Below are 15803 nucleotides of genomic sequence, written 5' to 3'. Positions count from 1 at the left end.
TTAACTGAACCGGGCATGTCGACCCAATTCTATATATACCCACCCTTTGGGCGCTCAGTGTGGACGATTGAGTGCATGCAGGGGGTACGAAACACTTCTAGTCTTCTAGACACCCCAGGTACTCTCAACCTCCCAGTGTGGATGTCCAGGGGCGCCCAATAAATACATAGATGATTATTATCATACATATCCAATGGTGTATACCTTGTGAGTATATACTTTTGTTTTTTTGTCTTTTTTTTTTTTTTATTTCTACAGCTTTTATAGTTTTATCTTTAGATTTAAAGGTCAGATTATAGTATTAAAAAATAATAAAATAAATCAAAATTTTTGTTTAGGTGTAGACAGGATGTATAGAAGAGTTTTTATATCCTAAGGACCTTATGTCATATACTTGAAAAAAAAATTAATTTGATATTATTTTTATGTTTAATACTATAATTCAACTCCTAAACTGTAAAAATAAAATTTTATTGATATAACCGATAATTTAAAAAAAAAATAAAATAAAAGTAAACATGTCGTTCCTATATGAGAAATGATATTTTACACACCTTTATATGAGCGATATCTTACATGGGCACATGATGCAGATTTAGATGAAATTTTTAAATCTCTTTTATTTACATATTATAATTTTTTTTTCTTTCCTCTTAAATTAAAATAAAATTCTTTCATCTCTCTTTTGATTGCGTATAATAATCACTGTGAAGTTGGTTTTTAAAAATTAAAAACACAACTTAAACACACTGACCACTGCTATGGTGTTATTTTTTAAAAAATAGCACCACCTTAGTGTTAATTTTTAAATATCAACACCAAGGTGGTGATTATCTTTAAAGATTTGGTGTTGGTGGTACTGATCTTTAAAGATCAATACCAGGTGATGCTAGTTTTTAAAACCAGCACCATCTTAGTGTTAATTTTTAAATATCAGCACCAAGGTGGTGATTGTCTTTAAAGACTTGGTGTTGGTGGTATTAGTCTTTAAATATCAATATCAGGTGGTGCTAGCTTTTAAAAATCATCACCACCTTAGTGTTGGTCTTTAAAGATCAACACCATAAAGACCAATACCAAGGCCTGGTGATGCTAGTATTTAAAGACCAACACCACCTTGATGTTGGTCTTAAGTAATGTTGGTCTTTAAGACTTAGTGTAGGTTTTTAAAAAACAACACCACAACGGTGGTGGCTGGTATATTTAAGCCATAGTGCTAGTTTTTAAAAACTAGCATCATAATGGTTGTTGCATGCAATCAAAAGAAATAAAGAAAAATATTTTAATTTAAGAGAAAAGAGAGAAAAGTTGTTTATGTAGATGAGAGAGGAAGTCACGTCAAACTGTCTACATCGGATGTCGCCCACAGGCACTCACCTAACTCTCTATTTGAGAGGAGGTGAGAGAATGGGAGGGAATACAAGAAATTAGTAGAAGGAGAATTTTTAACCTCGTTTAGGAAAAAGTAAGTTAAGGAAGTAACGGGAAAGGAATGGTAAGCTTTAATCTTGTGAGAGGGAAAAGAGGTCGAATTCCTTACAACTCAAATCGGAGTGTAAGGAAGAAAAAGGGGACACAAACAAAATTTCTTCTAATTTTATCCTCGAGCCGCCTGAGCTTGAGGAGAAGGACATGACTGGGGCTCTCTCGACGGGCAACAACAGCAAAGGGCGAGCTGCTAGAGCTTGAGGAGGAGGAGATGGTTAGAACTCTCTCGGTGGACAGCAACATCGGAGGTGATGTGCGACAGTGCAAGCGTGCTCGAGGAGACGATGTCGACGGTGAGGAGAAGTCATGATGACTATTCTTCATGATGACTATTCTTCCACTGCTCGATGGGGAAAAGGGGCAACGGAGGAGACATGTGACAGGGTGAGCATACTCTAGGAGGCAGCGCCAACAATGAGGAGACGCTAGTGGTGGTTGCCCTACAACTGATCGATGGGAAGAGGGGAGCAATGAGCAACGGCGACGAGTGTCTTGCACAGGTGAGGAGAGAGGAGAGCAGGGCGCATCGATTGAAATTAGGTTTTTAATTAAAATTTTAGCTAATTATTTCCAGCAATTCCTAACTTATATGCTTTCTTAAAGCCTAATCAAAGTATTCTATTAAAATATAAAAAAAATAATTTTAAATTATATAATAATATAAAATATTATTTAGTATATATATTTTTAACCTATTATTATTATTATCATCATCGTGTTAATATTATTATTATTAATTTGATTTAATTTATTCTAAAGTAAATTTATGATTCACTTTAATTTTGTAACTTTATATATTTAACATTCATTCTCTTCCCATTCATCTCAAACAGGTAACACATTTTATATTAATTAACTCTCCCTCCCAAACAAGGAGAACCTAAATACTTTATTTCTCCTTCCGTTAATGAATCTTCTCTCATCTCGTCCAAACAGAGGCTAAGGGTGTGCATACTAACATTTTCGTATGTGTGTGTATACATACAATTTTGATATATCACACCTCTTATACTGCACACCCTGTGAACACATCAATAAAAATTCATTTTGAAATATTTTTTTATACTTAATACTATAATTCAACCTTTAAACCCTACAAACAAAATCTAATTGGCATAACCGAGACCTAAAAAAACAAAAAATAAAATCTAATAATACACTGGGTGCACTCAACGTTGACACACAACGTATTAACATTATATATTAGTTTTGATATGTCGCATCTAGGAGTGCAAATAAGTCAAGCTATTCGTAAGCCACTCGCAAACGACTTGGTCGAAACTTGACTTGAGCTTGAAGTTGACCGAGCTTGAGCAGAGCTCGAGCTGGCTTTATTAGAAATCGAGCTGAGCTCAAGCCTAATTATTACTGTATTGGTGGCTCGTTGAGCTAAACGAGCTAGTAATAATATATATTTTTATAATATATAATATATTAATTTATTTATTAAAAAAATTGAACTCGAACGCGAGCTCGAGCCCATAATTAAATATCGAGTTCTAACTTGAGCTCAACTTTATAGGCTCGAGTCGAGCCAGAATAATTCGAGTCGAGCTAGTATAATTCGAGTCGAGCCGAGCTCGAGCCTAAGCTAACTCGAGCTCGGCTTGGCTCGTTTACATTCCTAGTCGCACCCTTAAGCTGCATACTCCATGAGCACCTAATTTTCTTTTTCAATTTTTTTTTTTTTTAACACCATAACACAACCCTTAAACCCTAAAGATAAAATCTGATTGGCGTAACAGGAAGCTAAAAAAATAAATATAAAATGAAAAAAAAACTCTAATGATATGCTGGACCCCCATAGGGATGGATCTAGTATAGGACCAAGGGGCACAACCCCCGAAGGCGAAGGAAAAGTTTGGGTTGTCAGTTGCCAATAAGTCAATTACACTACCCTTGACGTTGATTTTAGAGCTGTCAGATGAGACAACCTATGGCGGAGTGGATTGTCCCATGGCGGATTAACCATTTGGCGGGGCGGGGCAGGTTAACCCGTCATCATGGCGAGTTGGGAAATCTCCATAATCCAACACAATCCAAGACGGATTACGGGTTATGTGGGCCAACCCACAAGCCTATTAAAAAAATAATCATATCTTCAACGCTTTACTTCAGGAATGTTTCATTAATCAAATGTATCCAAAAACAGCTATTATAAATATAAATGGGCACAAATGATTATTCATGTTTGATGAAAAGTATTAATTTTATTTCATAATTATAACAAAGAAAAATAATAAATTGACATAAAACTTAGCTTACATGTATTTCTCAATCCGCGGGTCAACCCAAGCTCATCGCAGACTAACCCACGCTGGTTGCGAGCCTATGCAAGTTGGCTTGCGGCGAGCCTGGGTTGCCCCCAAACCTAAATCTGACTCCCCTAAATCTAAAATCCTCAATTTGCCTATGGTGTCCATGAGATTTTTCCAATTAGTTATGTCAATCAGATTTTACCTCTAAGGTTTAAAGGTTGGGTTATAATATTAAATAAAAAAATCAAAATGATTTTTTCTTGAGATGTTAACAGGGTGTGTGACATAAGGGGTGAGGTATATCAATTTTTTTTCATTTCTTTTTTTTTTGCTTAATACTACAATTCAACTCTTAAACTCTAAAGATAAAATTTGATTGGCATAAACGAGAGATAAAAAAACAAACAGAAAATAAAATAAAAACTCTAATGATACATTGGACGACAATCAAATTTTGCAAATAAAAAATTTTAAGTTTTTAATTATGCCAATCAAATTTTACCTTTAGGATTTAGGGGTTGGTTATGTTGGGACTTTGATCATCAACTAGAGGGGGTGAATAGACAGTTACCCACTTCGTTTTCTTTTCTATACTTGTTAGCGCAGCGGAAATACAACCAAACAAATAGGAAATCTAACCTTAGAGATACAAAGAAAGAAAATAAACCCTAACACATTTGTTTACGTGGTTCAGAGATGATGCTCGTACTCTACGACTATCTGTAAGGTGAACGATCTCTCAATTCGTTGGTGGATTAGTTCATAGAATTTCGGCTAGCTCAATCCTCCTTCTCTATGGACAAACCTCATGACAAACTCAATTAAAAACTCTTGGATTGCTCTGAGCTTTGGAAACTCTATTAGGGGTTAACCACCTCTAATTTTATCACCCAAGTCAACCAATCCGAGTTCCATTATATAGAGCTTGGGAGGAAACATCTAAACTGTGTTCCTGCCACCAGTCGACTGTCATACTTACTAGTGGACTGCCCTCTATGGAGTTTGACCATTACAACCTAACAACTCGATTCCAATTAGCTTATCATAAGGATCAGTCGACTAATCTTCATAGGATGAGCAAATAGAATCATTCTATTCACTCCCAGTCAACTAGACAGTCCACTGGTAAGATTACTAGTTGACTAGTAATCCTAGAACCATAAACCCTAAAATTCTATTTCGGGTTTACTAATTCTCAACCACCAGTCGACTGGTAAACTCTAACTTAGGATTTTACCCCCGAATACAATTTGTTAGTACCCCGTAGTTGTTTTGATGTAGTCAACTAAGTTAAGTTAGAACTTGTGTATTTGATCCTTGTGTCTAAGTGTGCAGGAGCTTAGGAACACAAGAAGTCTAGCGAAAGACGTAGCTAGTGGGAAGGATGACATGGAAAAATGAGCTAACATGCTCGGTGCATCCGAGGGATGAGATACTGCGAAAGAGTACACTGGTGGACGAGAAGGATGTGCGCGGCGTTCGAGGGACGAGAAGTAGGGAAGGAAATCTACTCAAAGAGAAGGTTGGAGTTGGGTTTATGTGAGCTCAACTTCGGTTAGCCGGAGAATCACCTACGCGAAAAAATTAACTTTGAGCTGAGTTGCCCTGTGGAAGTCACCTTCCATGGCTGGAAGGCGTCTTGGATGAACGGTACAAAGACTCCTTCTAGTCTTTGAAGGCGCCTTCACTAGCCATTAGCTAAGGATAAAGTTTTATCCTCGATGGACAAAATAAACTCTATCCGAATGAAGGCGCCTTGAACTTCTTTGGAGGCGCCTTCAAGTTGTGGATAATTGTTTCTAGGGGCAATAAAAAGATCCTTGGACCTAGGAAATATTCAACAACTCTGATATTCGTTTTCTAGCAACTGCCTGAGTGTTCAACGAGTGTAAGAGACTTCTCCACCTTCAAAGAATGAGACTTTTAGTGTTTTCTTTTGCCTTAGATTAATAACCACCTAGGTTGTAACCAAGTAATTTCTTTGCTTCTTCATTTTAGTTGTTGATTTAATTTAGTATAATTGTGCTACTAATTAGAGTTAAAAATTTGAGAAAGGTTAATTTTATTTTCTAGATAATTCATCCTCCTCTTGTCAGCCTACCTGCACCAACATAATCACTCATGCACTGGTTCTCGTCCTTACCCGCACAACCTTGATCTTGTCTTTTAACCTCTTCCATCAGCCTTGCATCGCTTAAATGATTCCTTATCCTTCACGTCTGCCCTTCAAGAGCATCCTTCAACCTTGTCTTGTTGTCGGATTTTTCTTTGCCAAGTCACACTTAGACTTATACGACCAAGCCTCAAGTTTGGACTTACACCGCGAAGACTCTCATGCTTAGACTTCACCTTTGTCAAGATCATACTTGGACTTTCCTTTGCATCCGTCATATGCACACTCAATAGCACATATCAAATACAAATGCGCCCTAACTTAAACCCTTTGTCCAAACATCAAAACCTAAGGGTACACCAATTGCTCCAGCGGATTATAGTATTAAACACACAAAAAAAAATAATTTATGTTGCTCACGAGGTATGCGGTGTAAGAGTTGACATATCAAAACTATATATATATATATATATATACTACTAGGTATTACATATATATAATATAATGTATGAATATATATAAATTAGTGCAGCAAAAAGTTACTATAACGAACTCTTTCTCATAAAAAATTAATTTAATTTTTTATATCAGATATTAAACTAATAAGAACATATACTACACTTAATAATAGCCAAAAGATTGCGAAGGGTATACTTTTTAACGTCATCGATCTAAGATATTTATAAAAATTTCTTTACTTACTGTGTTATTAATCCTAAGATATGAGACTAAAGAGAATTATGTCTATGTATATATATATATATATATTATATAAAAATAATCATAAAAAATTAATAATAAGTGTTTAAATTATTTTAGTACGTAAAGTGTATATATATTTTGTATGTGTGACTTTATTAAATGATTTTGATCAAAATAATATGACGTGGTGACAAATATCTATTATACAAAATCGTAAATACCGAACAACTCAAGGCCTTGGTCTCTCAAGACCTATGTTCTCTTATTCGTTATATTCTCTCCTGCTCGCTCACTCTCCCACCTTATCAACACCCAAGCCCCAATCCATGGCGGCTGCCACCGCCTTCCTCCCTTCCCTCTCCTGCCATGTCCACACCATCTTCTCCACCAAGCCTCAGACCTTGGCTCTCGTTTCCTCCCCCCTTTCCTCATCCCAACCGATATCAGTCGCCCGTATCAAAATAGCCTCTTTTCCTTCTTATACCTTGCTTCGTCTTCTGAGAAAGGAGCCGACTTTGGGCTCAGGGATCATCCCCAAGGTCGCGGTGTCGTCGGATTTGGATAAAGAAGAGGATTATGAGTTTTCGGATGGGCAGGCGGGGTTCTCGCCTGATTTGAAGCTCTTTGTTGGGAACCTCCCGTTCAGCGTCGATAGTTCCCAGCTTGCTGGTCTCTTTCAGCAGGCTGGAAATGTTGAGATGGTTGAGGTAGGCTTAAGGCTTTATTTTGACCGACTCAGCTTGCTAGGTTTTTAGTTAAACTCTTCTAAAATCTGGTGGTGTTTAAATAGAGTTTCTGATAACGTTTAATAGGCATGGACCTGCTTTAATAGTCGGCAATTTGTTTCGTTAATTTGCAGGTTATATATGACAAGATATCTGGAAAGAGCAGAGGATTTGGGTTCGTGACCATGTCTACCATCGAGGAGGTTGAAATAGCTGCTCAACAATTCAATGGTTATGTAAGTGGCTTTAGTAAACTTCACGATGACACCATGTGTAAAGTTCCCAATGTTTGAAGTTCTTCTGAATAGAGATCATAAATGTGATGTTTGAAGTAAAACAGGTGGTGCCTTCATTTGGCTGAAGCAGTGTCCTAGAGATTGTGCAACTTAGCGAGTTACTTCCTTAAGTTTGTAACCGAAAATAGTTAATGCAACAGCCATATGATCCATATGTAGTTAGCATGCTAATCTATGGAAGAATTGAGTTACTTAAATCAGAGTTACCTTGGAGATATGATGATTTGTTTTTGTAGCTAGTTAGTGGGTTCTCATTCTTATTTCTTAATACAATAGTGTGGGCATTGCGAATACCTAAATTGAATGAACATGATGAGATAAAGTGTGTCATATGGTTGCATGAAGCAATCTGAAAAACAACTGACAAACTTTGGCGGATTCTAGAATTCAGAATACCCATTTAATCGAGAATGTTTTGTTTGCGTCGTCATTGTCATTGTTTAATTTAGGTATGGTAGTCTATTAATGATGTTTCTGTACTGGTTTTTCACTTGCAGTCTAAGTTTGTAGGCAAAGGTATACTTTTCTTCATTATTATTTTCTCCTTTTCGTTCTTAAAATTGCCAATCTTCCCTACAGTAAACTACTGATGCAGAAACCACTTGTCAGTCTCAGTGATATAATGGATAAGTTGGTCTTTCACCATCTAGCTTGTCAAACACTTGCCCTTCACTATATTGTTAGATGAAAAATGTGCAAAATCATTTCTTTTCTCTCCTTCCTACTTAGATATTGGTGTTCCAACTTAAGTTATGTTTGCGTGAATTTTTCACTGTCTTTGTGTTTGTCAAGCAAGCTTAATTCCCTAAAAAGTAGCAAGTATTGCATATATTGTCACTTTATTACTTCTCTTTTTTATGTGATCGAATTAATGGTTCTTATGGTCTTTTCATCCCTCATGGAAATTGTCTTTTGCTTTTGCCTGCTTGCAAGAGTTGGAACGAAAAAGTTCAGTAACTACTTGTAATTTCTGTAATCTAACAGACACTTGAAGGGAGGTCATTGAGGGTGAACTCAGGACCACCTCCTCGAAGAGATGAATTCCCATCTAAAGGATTCCGAGCTAGAGCAAACCCTGAAGCTGCAAACAGAGTATATGTAGGCAATCTTTCATGGGGTGTTGATAATTTTGCTCTTGAAACTCTTTTCAGCGGACAAGGGAAGGTCTTAGAGGCCAGAGTCATTTATGATAGAGAAAGTGGCAGATCAAGAGGCTTCGGCTTTGTTACTTACAGCTCCGCGGAGGAGGTTGATAATGCTATAACAACACTTAACGGAGCTGTAAGTCACTCCACCTTCTATTTTACAAGTAACCTGATAGACCGTCTACTTAATTCTAATTTGAGGATGATTTGTACTTTGTTTTACACACAAGTGATTCATATATCATGGTCTAAGGAATGTACAGATCCTTCTGTTGCCTTTGAATCTTAAGGAATTTTACAAGTAGAATGTCAGTATTAGTGCTCCATAACTGATTAGACATTCTTATCACGAAGGACTTTTGTGCACTTGAACTTGTTCAGCTACTGGTTTGGACTACTAAATCCACCAGATTAAGACTTGTCTTCATTTTTCTGTGCAGGACCTGGATGGAAGATCTATTCGAGTTACAGTGGCCGAACCAAGGCCAAGCCGCGAGTTTTGATTTTGTTTCGATGTGGTGAAACTGTTTCATTTCGTTGCTTATAGCTTCAACTCTGTGGCCTGTGGCGTGCAGTGATGAACGGTGCATTGCTTGTTAATTTCATTTGGAAGCTTCGCCAAAGAGTAGCTTGTTTTTTGGTCATTTCGCATGCTTATCATTCAGAAAAGCAGAAAAGTGAAACTTGAAACTAGGCCTAAATTTGGCTTCCAAATCTCCTTGTAGCTTCCTTACTTCTTTGGCATTTTACTGCTTAAGTAAGTTTCGGTATTACACTTATTCAATTTTTATAATATCCAAATTACCTATCATATTTTCAAAATATACATCAGATTATTTCAAATGTGTTTTTGGAAATTTTTTAATGTATTTATGTTTTAGGATTTGAATTTGATAGTATAAATTGAGAAAATTGAATTTTAAATTTATCATAAGTTTATTAAAAGGGATGATGATACCCATTAATCAATACAAACTTATTAAAAGGGATAATGATACCCATTAATCAATACAAACTTATTAAAAGGGATAATGATACCCATTAATCAATATTATAGTGAGAACTCTCTTGATTTGAAAAGTATTAAATTTTTAAAATTTTGAATGGTATGATCCATGAGTCAGTTTCGTAACAAATTAATAACTCTCGAAAACTTTCTCAATATAAAGGTTTTATAAAATTTATCATAAATTAATTATAAGATTTAGGATAATAATATTTACTAATTAATAGATTTTTAGTACTCTCTTAGTTTAAAAAATATTAAAATTTTAAATTTATTTTTAAAATTTTTAAATGACTTAAACAGAGGAACTTACAGAGCAAGAGGGAAGGTATTTCGGATCTACTGATGAAGTTACAGAGGAGAGGGTATTTCGAAAATATAATAAGTGATCTGACTTATATATCTATATGATCCTTTTGAAGGATGAAGTTGAAAAGGCGGAGATGTGGTAGTCTTGTTGATTAAATGAAGACCTCATTTATATTTGTAAAATAAAATCAAACTAGGAAAAAGATTTTTGGCATTGATGTTAGGACCAAAAGTAGCTAGAGGAGGGGAGGGGGAGGGGGAGGGGGAGGGGGTGAATAGCTCGTCGCGTTCGCTCGGTGCTCGACGTTGCTTGGCGTTGCTTGTTTCTTCAAGGATGTGCAGCAGAAATACAAGGAAACAATCACACAACGCTAACACGGTTGGTTTACTTGGTATCCACCTCACAAGAGGTGACTAATCTAAGGATCCACACCAACACACACCCTCCACTAATAAAACTCTCCTTTATGGTAACTACCAAGGGCGGAGAAGCCCTACAAGACTCAATACAAGAAGAGAGGGAAAGGATATAAGAAATACAAACTTACAAGCTAACAATGAGTATAAACCCTAACCCTAGCTTCTCTTCTTGGCTTTGATCCACCTCTTGACTTGGAGAACTTCCAAGATCCTTCAAGAACTGGCGATCTGAGCTTTGTGAGTGCTGTGGAGGAGCTGGCGAGAGATCTGGAGTGAATCGGTGAAGAGATGCCGAAGGAATCGTGCGCCTGCGGCCTTTATCGACGCCAACGGTCGGATCCCGATCGATTCGATTATTCCCAATCGATCGGAGAGGCTTTGAATCGATCCACGGATCGATCCAGAGCGCCTCTGTGCTCTGGGAAAAACGCCTGGATCGATCCAACGCTTATCGCGCGAAGCAGCTGCGTCCCAATCGATCCACTGATCGATTGGGACATCTGGATCGATCCACGGATCGATCCAGAGGCTCTCTGTTCGCTAGGAAAGGCTTGGATCAATCCACTGATCGATCCAGCTCCTGGATCGATCCACTGATCGATCTAGTACTTGGTTTTTGCCCAAAACCAAGTCCCAAGCCTACCAAACCAACACCCGGTCAACCTTGACCTGTTGGTACATCATGCCTAGCATCTGGTCACTCCTTTGACCTGCTAGGACTTCCCACCAAGTGTCTGGTCAATCCCTTTGACCTATCTGTATTTCCTCGTGCCAAGTATCCAGTCAATCCTTTGACCTACTTGGACTTCCCAACACCAGATGTCCGATCATCCTTGATCCATCTGGATTTTCCCTTGCCTGGCTTCACTCACCAGGACTTTCACCTAGCTTCACTCACTAAGGTTTTCCATCTGCCTAGCTTCACTCACTAGGGCTTTCACCTGGCTTCACTCACCAGGACTTTCACCTAGCTTCACTCACTAGGGTTTTCAATCTGCATAGCTTCACTCACTAGGACTTTCCTTCTGCCTGACTTCACTCACCAGGACTTCCATTCTTCCTAACATCCCAGTTAGGACTTCCCAGTCAAGTATCCGGTCAACCTTGACCTACTTGACTCTTCCTCAATCAAATTCTTATTGTCAAACATCTAAACTCAAACTAAGACTCAGCTTGGTCAACCATGTCAACCTTGACCTGAGGGATGTTGCACCAACAATTGACTCTCCGACGCTCAAATTAGAAGCAGGAGAAGAAAACAGTGAGAGTACTAGGGACAAAGATGAATCTCTTATTTTTCTTCATACCTGGCATATTCTTTTATACCTTTCTCAGTGACCCTCTGTCTTTTCCTATTTAATGATATTAATTACCGATCAAAGACATCTTTATCTTGACTTCTTTTCATTTAATGATAAATAGAGTGTTCTCTTTCTCTTATTAATTATCTGTCTTTTCCTCTTTTATTATTTTACCGGATCATTATATGTACTATGCCAACGCCATACCTTCAGTCGAACAGGTGGTCCACTCGGTTCGGGCTCATGGCCCACTCAGTTTGCTCTCCTGTCGACCGGATTGACCAGACACTGGTTTACTCAGATGGTCGACTGGCCAATGATCCCTCCAATCAGCCAATGAACCGCTTCCCGCTCGGGTGCAGCCGAGCCTTGCTTAAGTTCTGGCATTGACCGCCTTGACTTTGACCTACACCGTGACAATTGACTCTGGCCAAGTAGGCTCCTCCTTATCGTCGCATCACAAGCTTCCCCTTCAAGTTTAGTCAAAGGAGGTTGCAACTCAAACTGAATGGACAAGATGTGTCTTCGATGACTCGAGGCTCGTTCGACCCAGATGTTACAGTGTCTGATCGAATTGTGCTTGGTCTAAAATCACTGATATGCCCACAAGCGAATGCCGCTCAGCTTCATTTTGCTGTTGCCGAGTTTAGCCCTATGACCCATTATGTGCGTCGTTCGGGATGATGTGCAGCAACACTTGGCTGATGTTTTCCTTTTCCTTACGCGTTCTCAAGCGAGCTCGGTCTTAGTTGACATCATCCAAATTTCTTGAAGACTATGTAAATCCCTAATAGTTATGGTCGAGTACGCGGTCATATCTTTTTAATTAAACTCATTAAATGTTATCCGATAACTGAAGGACACGTGTCCCTCACTATCGCCGCACGCTCGATGTGACAGGCGAATATTCTCTCGCAACGAGACGTGCACCTTTTCAAAATCAACGATGGGATCTGCTTCTAGGTTTCTGTAGCTTTAGATATGACGACTGAGGTTAATCGACCGCGAAGTTTATAAACCTCGCGTGCGTCATCACCTTCCTCATTTTGCGTCCTCGTCTTCGAGCTTTCCAGCGACACTGCGTTCTTCTTTCTTCTCGACGCTCGTAGTGATCTCTCTAGTAAGCTTTCTGTACTATTTAACCGGATCTGTTCATTGTTATTAGCGTCCTTTCTTTCAATTAAACAACTTCATTGTTTCTTGTCGACGTTGATTTCCGATGGCAAGCTCCTCTCAACCTCCCATCTCTGTCCTTAGGCTCTGGTACATGTCCATCGAGTCCAGGTTCGACAGAGACGATGCTGAGAGTTTGAGAGCTACCTTTGAAATTCCTTTCGATTATTAAATCGGTCTTCCTTTGGCCTTTGACCGCCCGAACGAGTCACCTTCGGATTTTGTATGCTTCTTTAGGGACCAATTTACCGCCAGTATGCGGTTCCCGATCCACCCTTTCTTCTCTGTCATTTGTAAATATTTTCGTATTTTTCTCCATCAACTAGTGTCGAACTTCTTTCAACTGCTGTGCGGGGTCATCATTTTGTTGCGCCTGCAAGACATTCCCCTTACTTTTTGACTCTTTCACTATTTCTATTATCCCAAATTATCCGAGCCGGGGACTTTTCTCTTCCAAGCCCGAGTGGGCCTAGTTTTCTTTGATAAGATGTGTTGGTGCAATCATGCCCTGGAAGTTTTAATGCGTTGACAATTGTCTAAGTTTAGGTTAATACGTTGGATCTAACATGCATTGTGAGTTTGCAGGAGAAGTCCTTGCAGGTCGGAAGACCGGATGTAAGGCAAGAGAAGTCCAAGAAAGTCGAGGACTGGATTCTTGGTAGAAAAAGTCCTTGCAGGTTAGAAGATCGGATGCAAGGCAAGAGAATTCCAAAAAGGTCGAGGACCAGATTCTTGGCAAGAAAAGTTCCTGCGGTTAGAAGGTTGGGTGCGTGTTGACTCACCTATCAGAAATCGATTGGTAAATCGATTTAGACACGGTTGTGAGGCAGAATGCCTCTGAATCGATCAGCCGATTAATTTGAAGGAAACCAATCGATCGGTCGATCGATTGGGAAGTTTCTGCGTGAAGCACAGAATACTTCTGGATCGATCAACCGATCGATTGGTGTAAACCAATCGATCGGGCGATCGATTCAGGAAGCTTCTGTGCGAAGCACAGAATCCTCCTGAATCGATCAGCCGATCGATTGAAGTTACTCAATCGATCAGCCGATCGATTCACAAAGCATTGCGATTCTGCAATTCCACAAACGTGTGTCTAAATCGATTCAAGCACTGCCTCAATCGATTGAAGATTAAACGAACTAATCTACACCGTTGATCTTGACGCAATGGCTTCCAACGGATACTTGTGAATTGATTGAAATATAAACCCAATCGATTCACGGCGACGTCTATATGAGAAATGGCTAGTTTTCACGACGTTTAAAAATCTAGAAGAAAGAGGAACAACATCATCCGAGAAAAATACACTGTTCTATTGCCTTTGTGTGATCAATCTCTAAAGTTCTCAAGACCTCTCAAGGGTTTGAAGCTCAAGCTCTCCATCTCACCACGTTTTCAAGTCTCACGTTGCAAGGAAGAAGGACTTCAAGTTAGTAATCCCTCTTTTCTTCTTCATTGTAGTGGGTGTGATCTTTTTACCTTGGAGAGGGAGAGTTGTAAGTTTTGTAAGGTTTCTCCACCTTCGGTGTTATTCCGAGAAGGAGAAGTTTGATAGTGGAAGGGTGACGGTGGTGTGGATCCTTGGACTAGTCACCTCCTTGAGGAGGTGGATACCAAGTAAATATAAGAGTTAGCGTTGATTCCTAGTTTCCGCTGCGCAAAATCAAGTCGATCAACAAAATGAAGTGAGTCATTTACCCCCCCCTAGCTCAACCGATCCTAACAAGTGGTATCAGAGCACAGTTTGCTTTTAAGGATTCACCGCCAAGAAAGCACAAGTTAAGAGTTACAAGATGTCATTGAAGGAGGGATATAGTACTTCATAACCACCGTTCTATGAAGGCAGCAACTTCACTTATTGGAAGAGTCGCATGGAGCATTATCTCATGATCGAAATTGACATGTGGTTCTCAATCACGGAGGGATTCACGACGCCAACCGAAAATGGAAAGATGCTTGAATCATTAAGGTGGACCGCTGAACAAAAAATGAAGGCCTAAGCAAATGCTAAGGCAATCGTGACTCTCCAGTGTGGGTTGAGTTCGGAACAACTCAACAAGGTTGGACCTTTCAAGAGTGCCAAGAATTTATGAGATAAGTTCATTGAGTTAAATGAAGGCACCAAGGATTCAAGAATTGCAAAAAGATATCTCTTAATAAATCAAGTTCAGAATTTCTCAATGAAGGATGGAGAAACGGTAAGCTCACTACATGGGAGATTCAAGGAATTCTTAAATGGTCTCCATTCAGTTGGAGAGAGTGTGGAGAACCGGGATCTCATAAGGTATGCCTTAAAATCTTTCCCAAGAAATTCATTATGGTCATCCATGGTGGATGCCTATAAGGTTTCAAGGGATTTGTCAATAGTAAAATTGGATGAATTATTTTGTGAACTTGAATTGCATGAGCAAGCTAACACAAGCCACAAAGAGAAAGGTATAGTCTTGGTTGCAGGTGAAAAGAGCAAAAAGAAGCACAAGGAAAAGAAGAAGGAGTCATCTTCAGAATCTGAGCAAGATAGTTATATTGATAGTGATGAAGAGCTATCATCAAGTGAATGTACAAACTTTGTTCGAAGAATAATGAGACATTCAAGGAAGTTTGACAAGAAGGATGTCAAGAAGATTTTCAATGACGAAAAGAGAAAAGATAAATCTCTTGTGGATTCTAAGACTAAGATGATGTAATTTGCTATGAATGTAAGAAAAAGGGGCACTATAAAACGGAGTGTCCAAAGTTGAAGAAGCAAGAGGAAAAGATCAAGAAAAAGAAGAAGGCTTTGAAAGCCACATGGGACGACTCATCGTTAAGCTCATCGGAAGAAGATGAAAGGAAGGGCTCAAAGCACATGGCTCTCATGA

At 38.8% G+C, this 15803-nt stretch overlaps 1 protein-coding gene and 1 pseudogene across 1 annotated transcript; one reads left to right on the top strand and one right to left on the bottom strand.

Annotated features, from left to right (window-relative positions):
• Positions 1–6406: 6406 nt before the first annotated feature.
• LOC122007667 lies at positions 6407–6510 on the bottom strand (annotated as a pseudogene).
• Positions 6511–6837: 327 nt separating this feature from the next.
• LOC122006537 (29 kDa ribonucleoprotein, chloroplastic-like) lies at positions 6838–9538 on the top strand. Its single transcript, XM_042562081.1, has 4 exons — positions 6838–7268; positions 7421–7522; positions 8567–8863; positions 9168–9538. The coding sequence occupies exons 1-4, from the start codon at positions 6888–6890 to the stop codon at positions 9228–9230; spliced, it is 843 nt and encodes a 280-aa protein (XP_042418015.1). The 5' UTR covers positions 6838–6887; the 3' UTR covers positions 9231–9538.
• Positions 9539–15803: the final 6265 nt, after the last annotated feature.

Source organism: Zingiber officinale, chromosome 7B, assembly GCF_018446385.1.
Source record: "Zingiber officinale cultivar Zhangliang chromosome 7B, Zo_v1.1, whole genome shotgun sequence".
In the NCBI taxonomy this organism is placed as follows: Eukaryota; Viridiplantae; Streptophyta; class Magnoliopsida; order Zingiberales; family Zingiberaceae; genus Zingiber; species Zingiber officinale.
This window is presented reverse-complemented; position numbering and strand designations above follow the sequence as displayed.

Excerpts from the sequence above, each read along its gene's own strand:
- LOC122006537 (XM_042562081.1), top strand. The coding sequence starts at position 6,888 with ATGGCGGCTGCCACCGCCTTCCTCCCTTCCCTCTCCTGCCATGTCCAC. Across the intron at positions 7,269-7,420 it reads GAAATGTTGAGATGGTTGAG|GTTATATATGACAAGATATC; the intron begins GTAGGCTTAAGG and ends GTTAATTTGCAG. Across the intron at positions 8,864-9,167 it reads TAACAACACTTAACGGAGCT|GACCTGGATGGAAGATCTAT; the intron begins GTAAGTCACTCC and ends TTTTCTGTGCAG.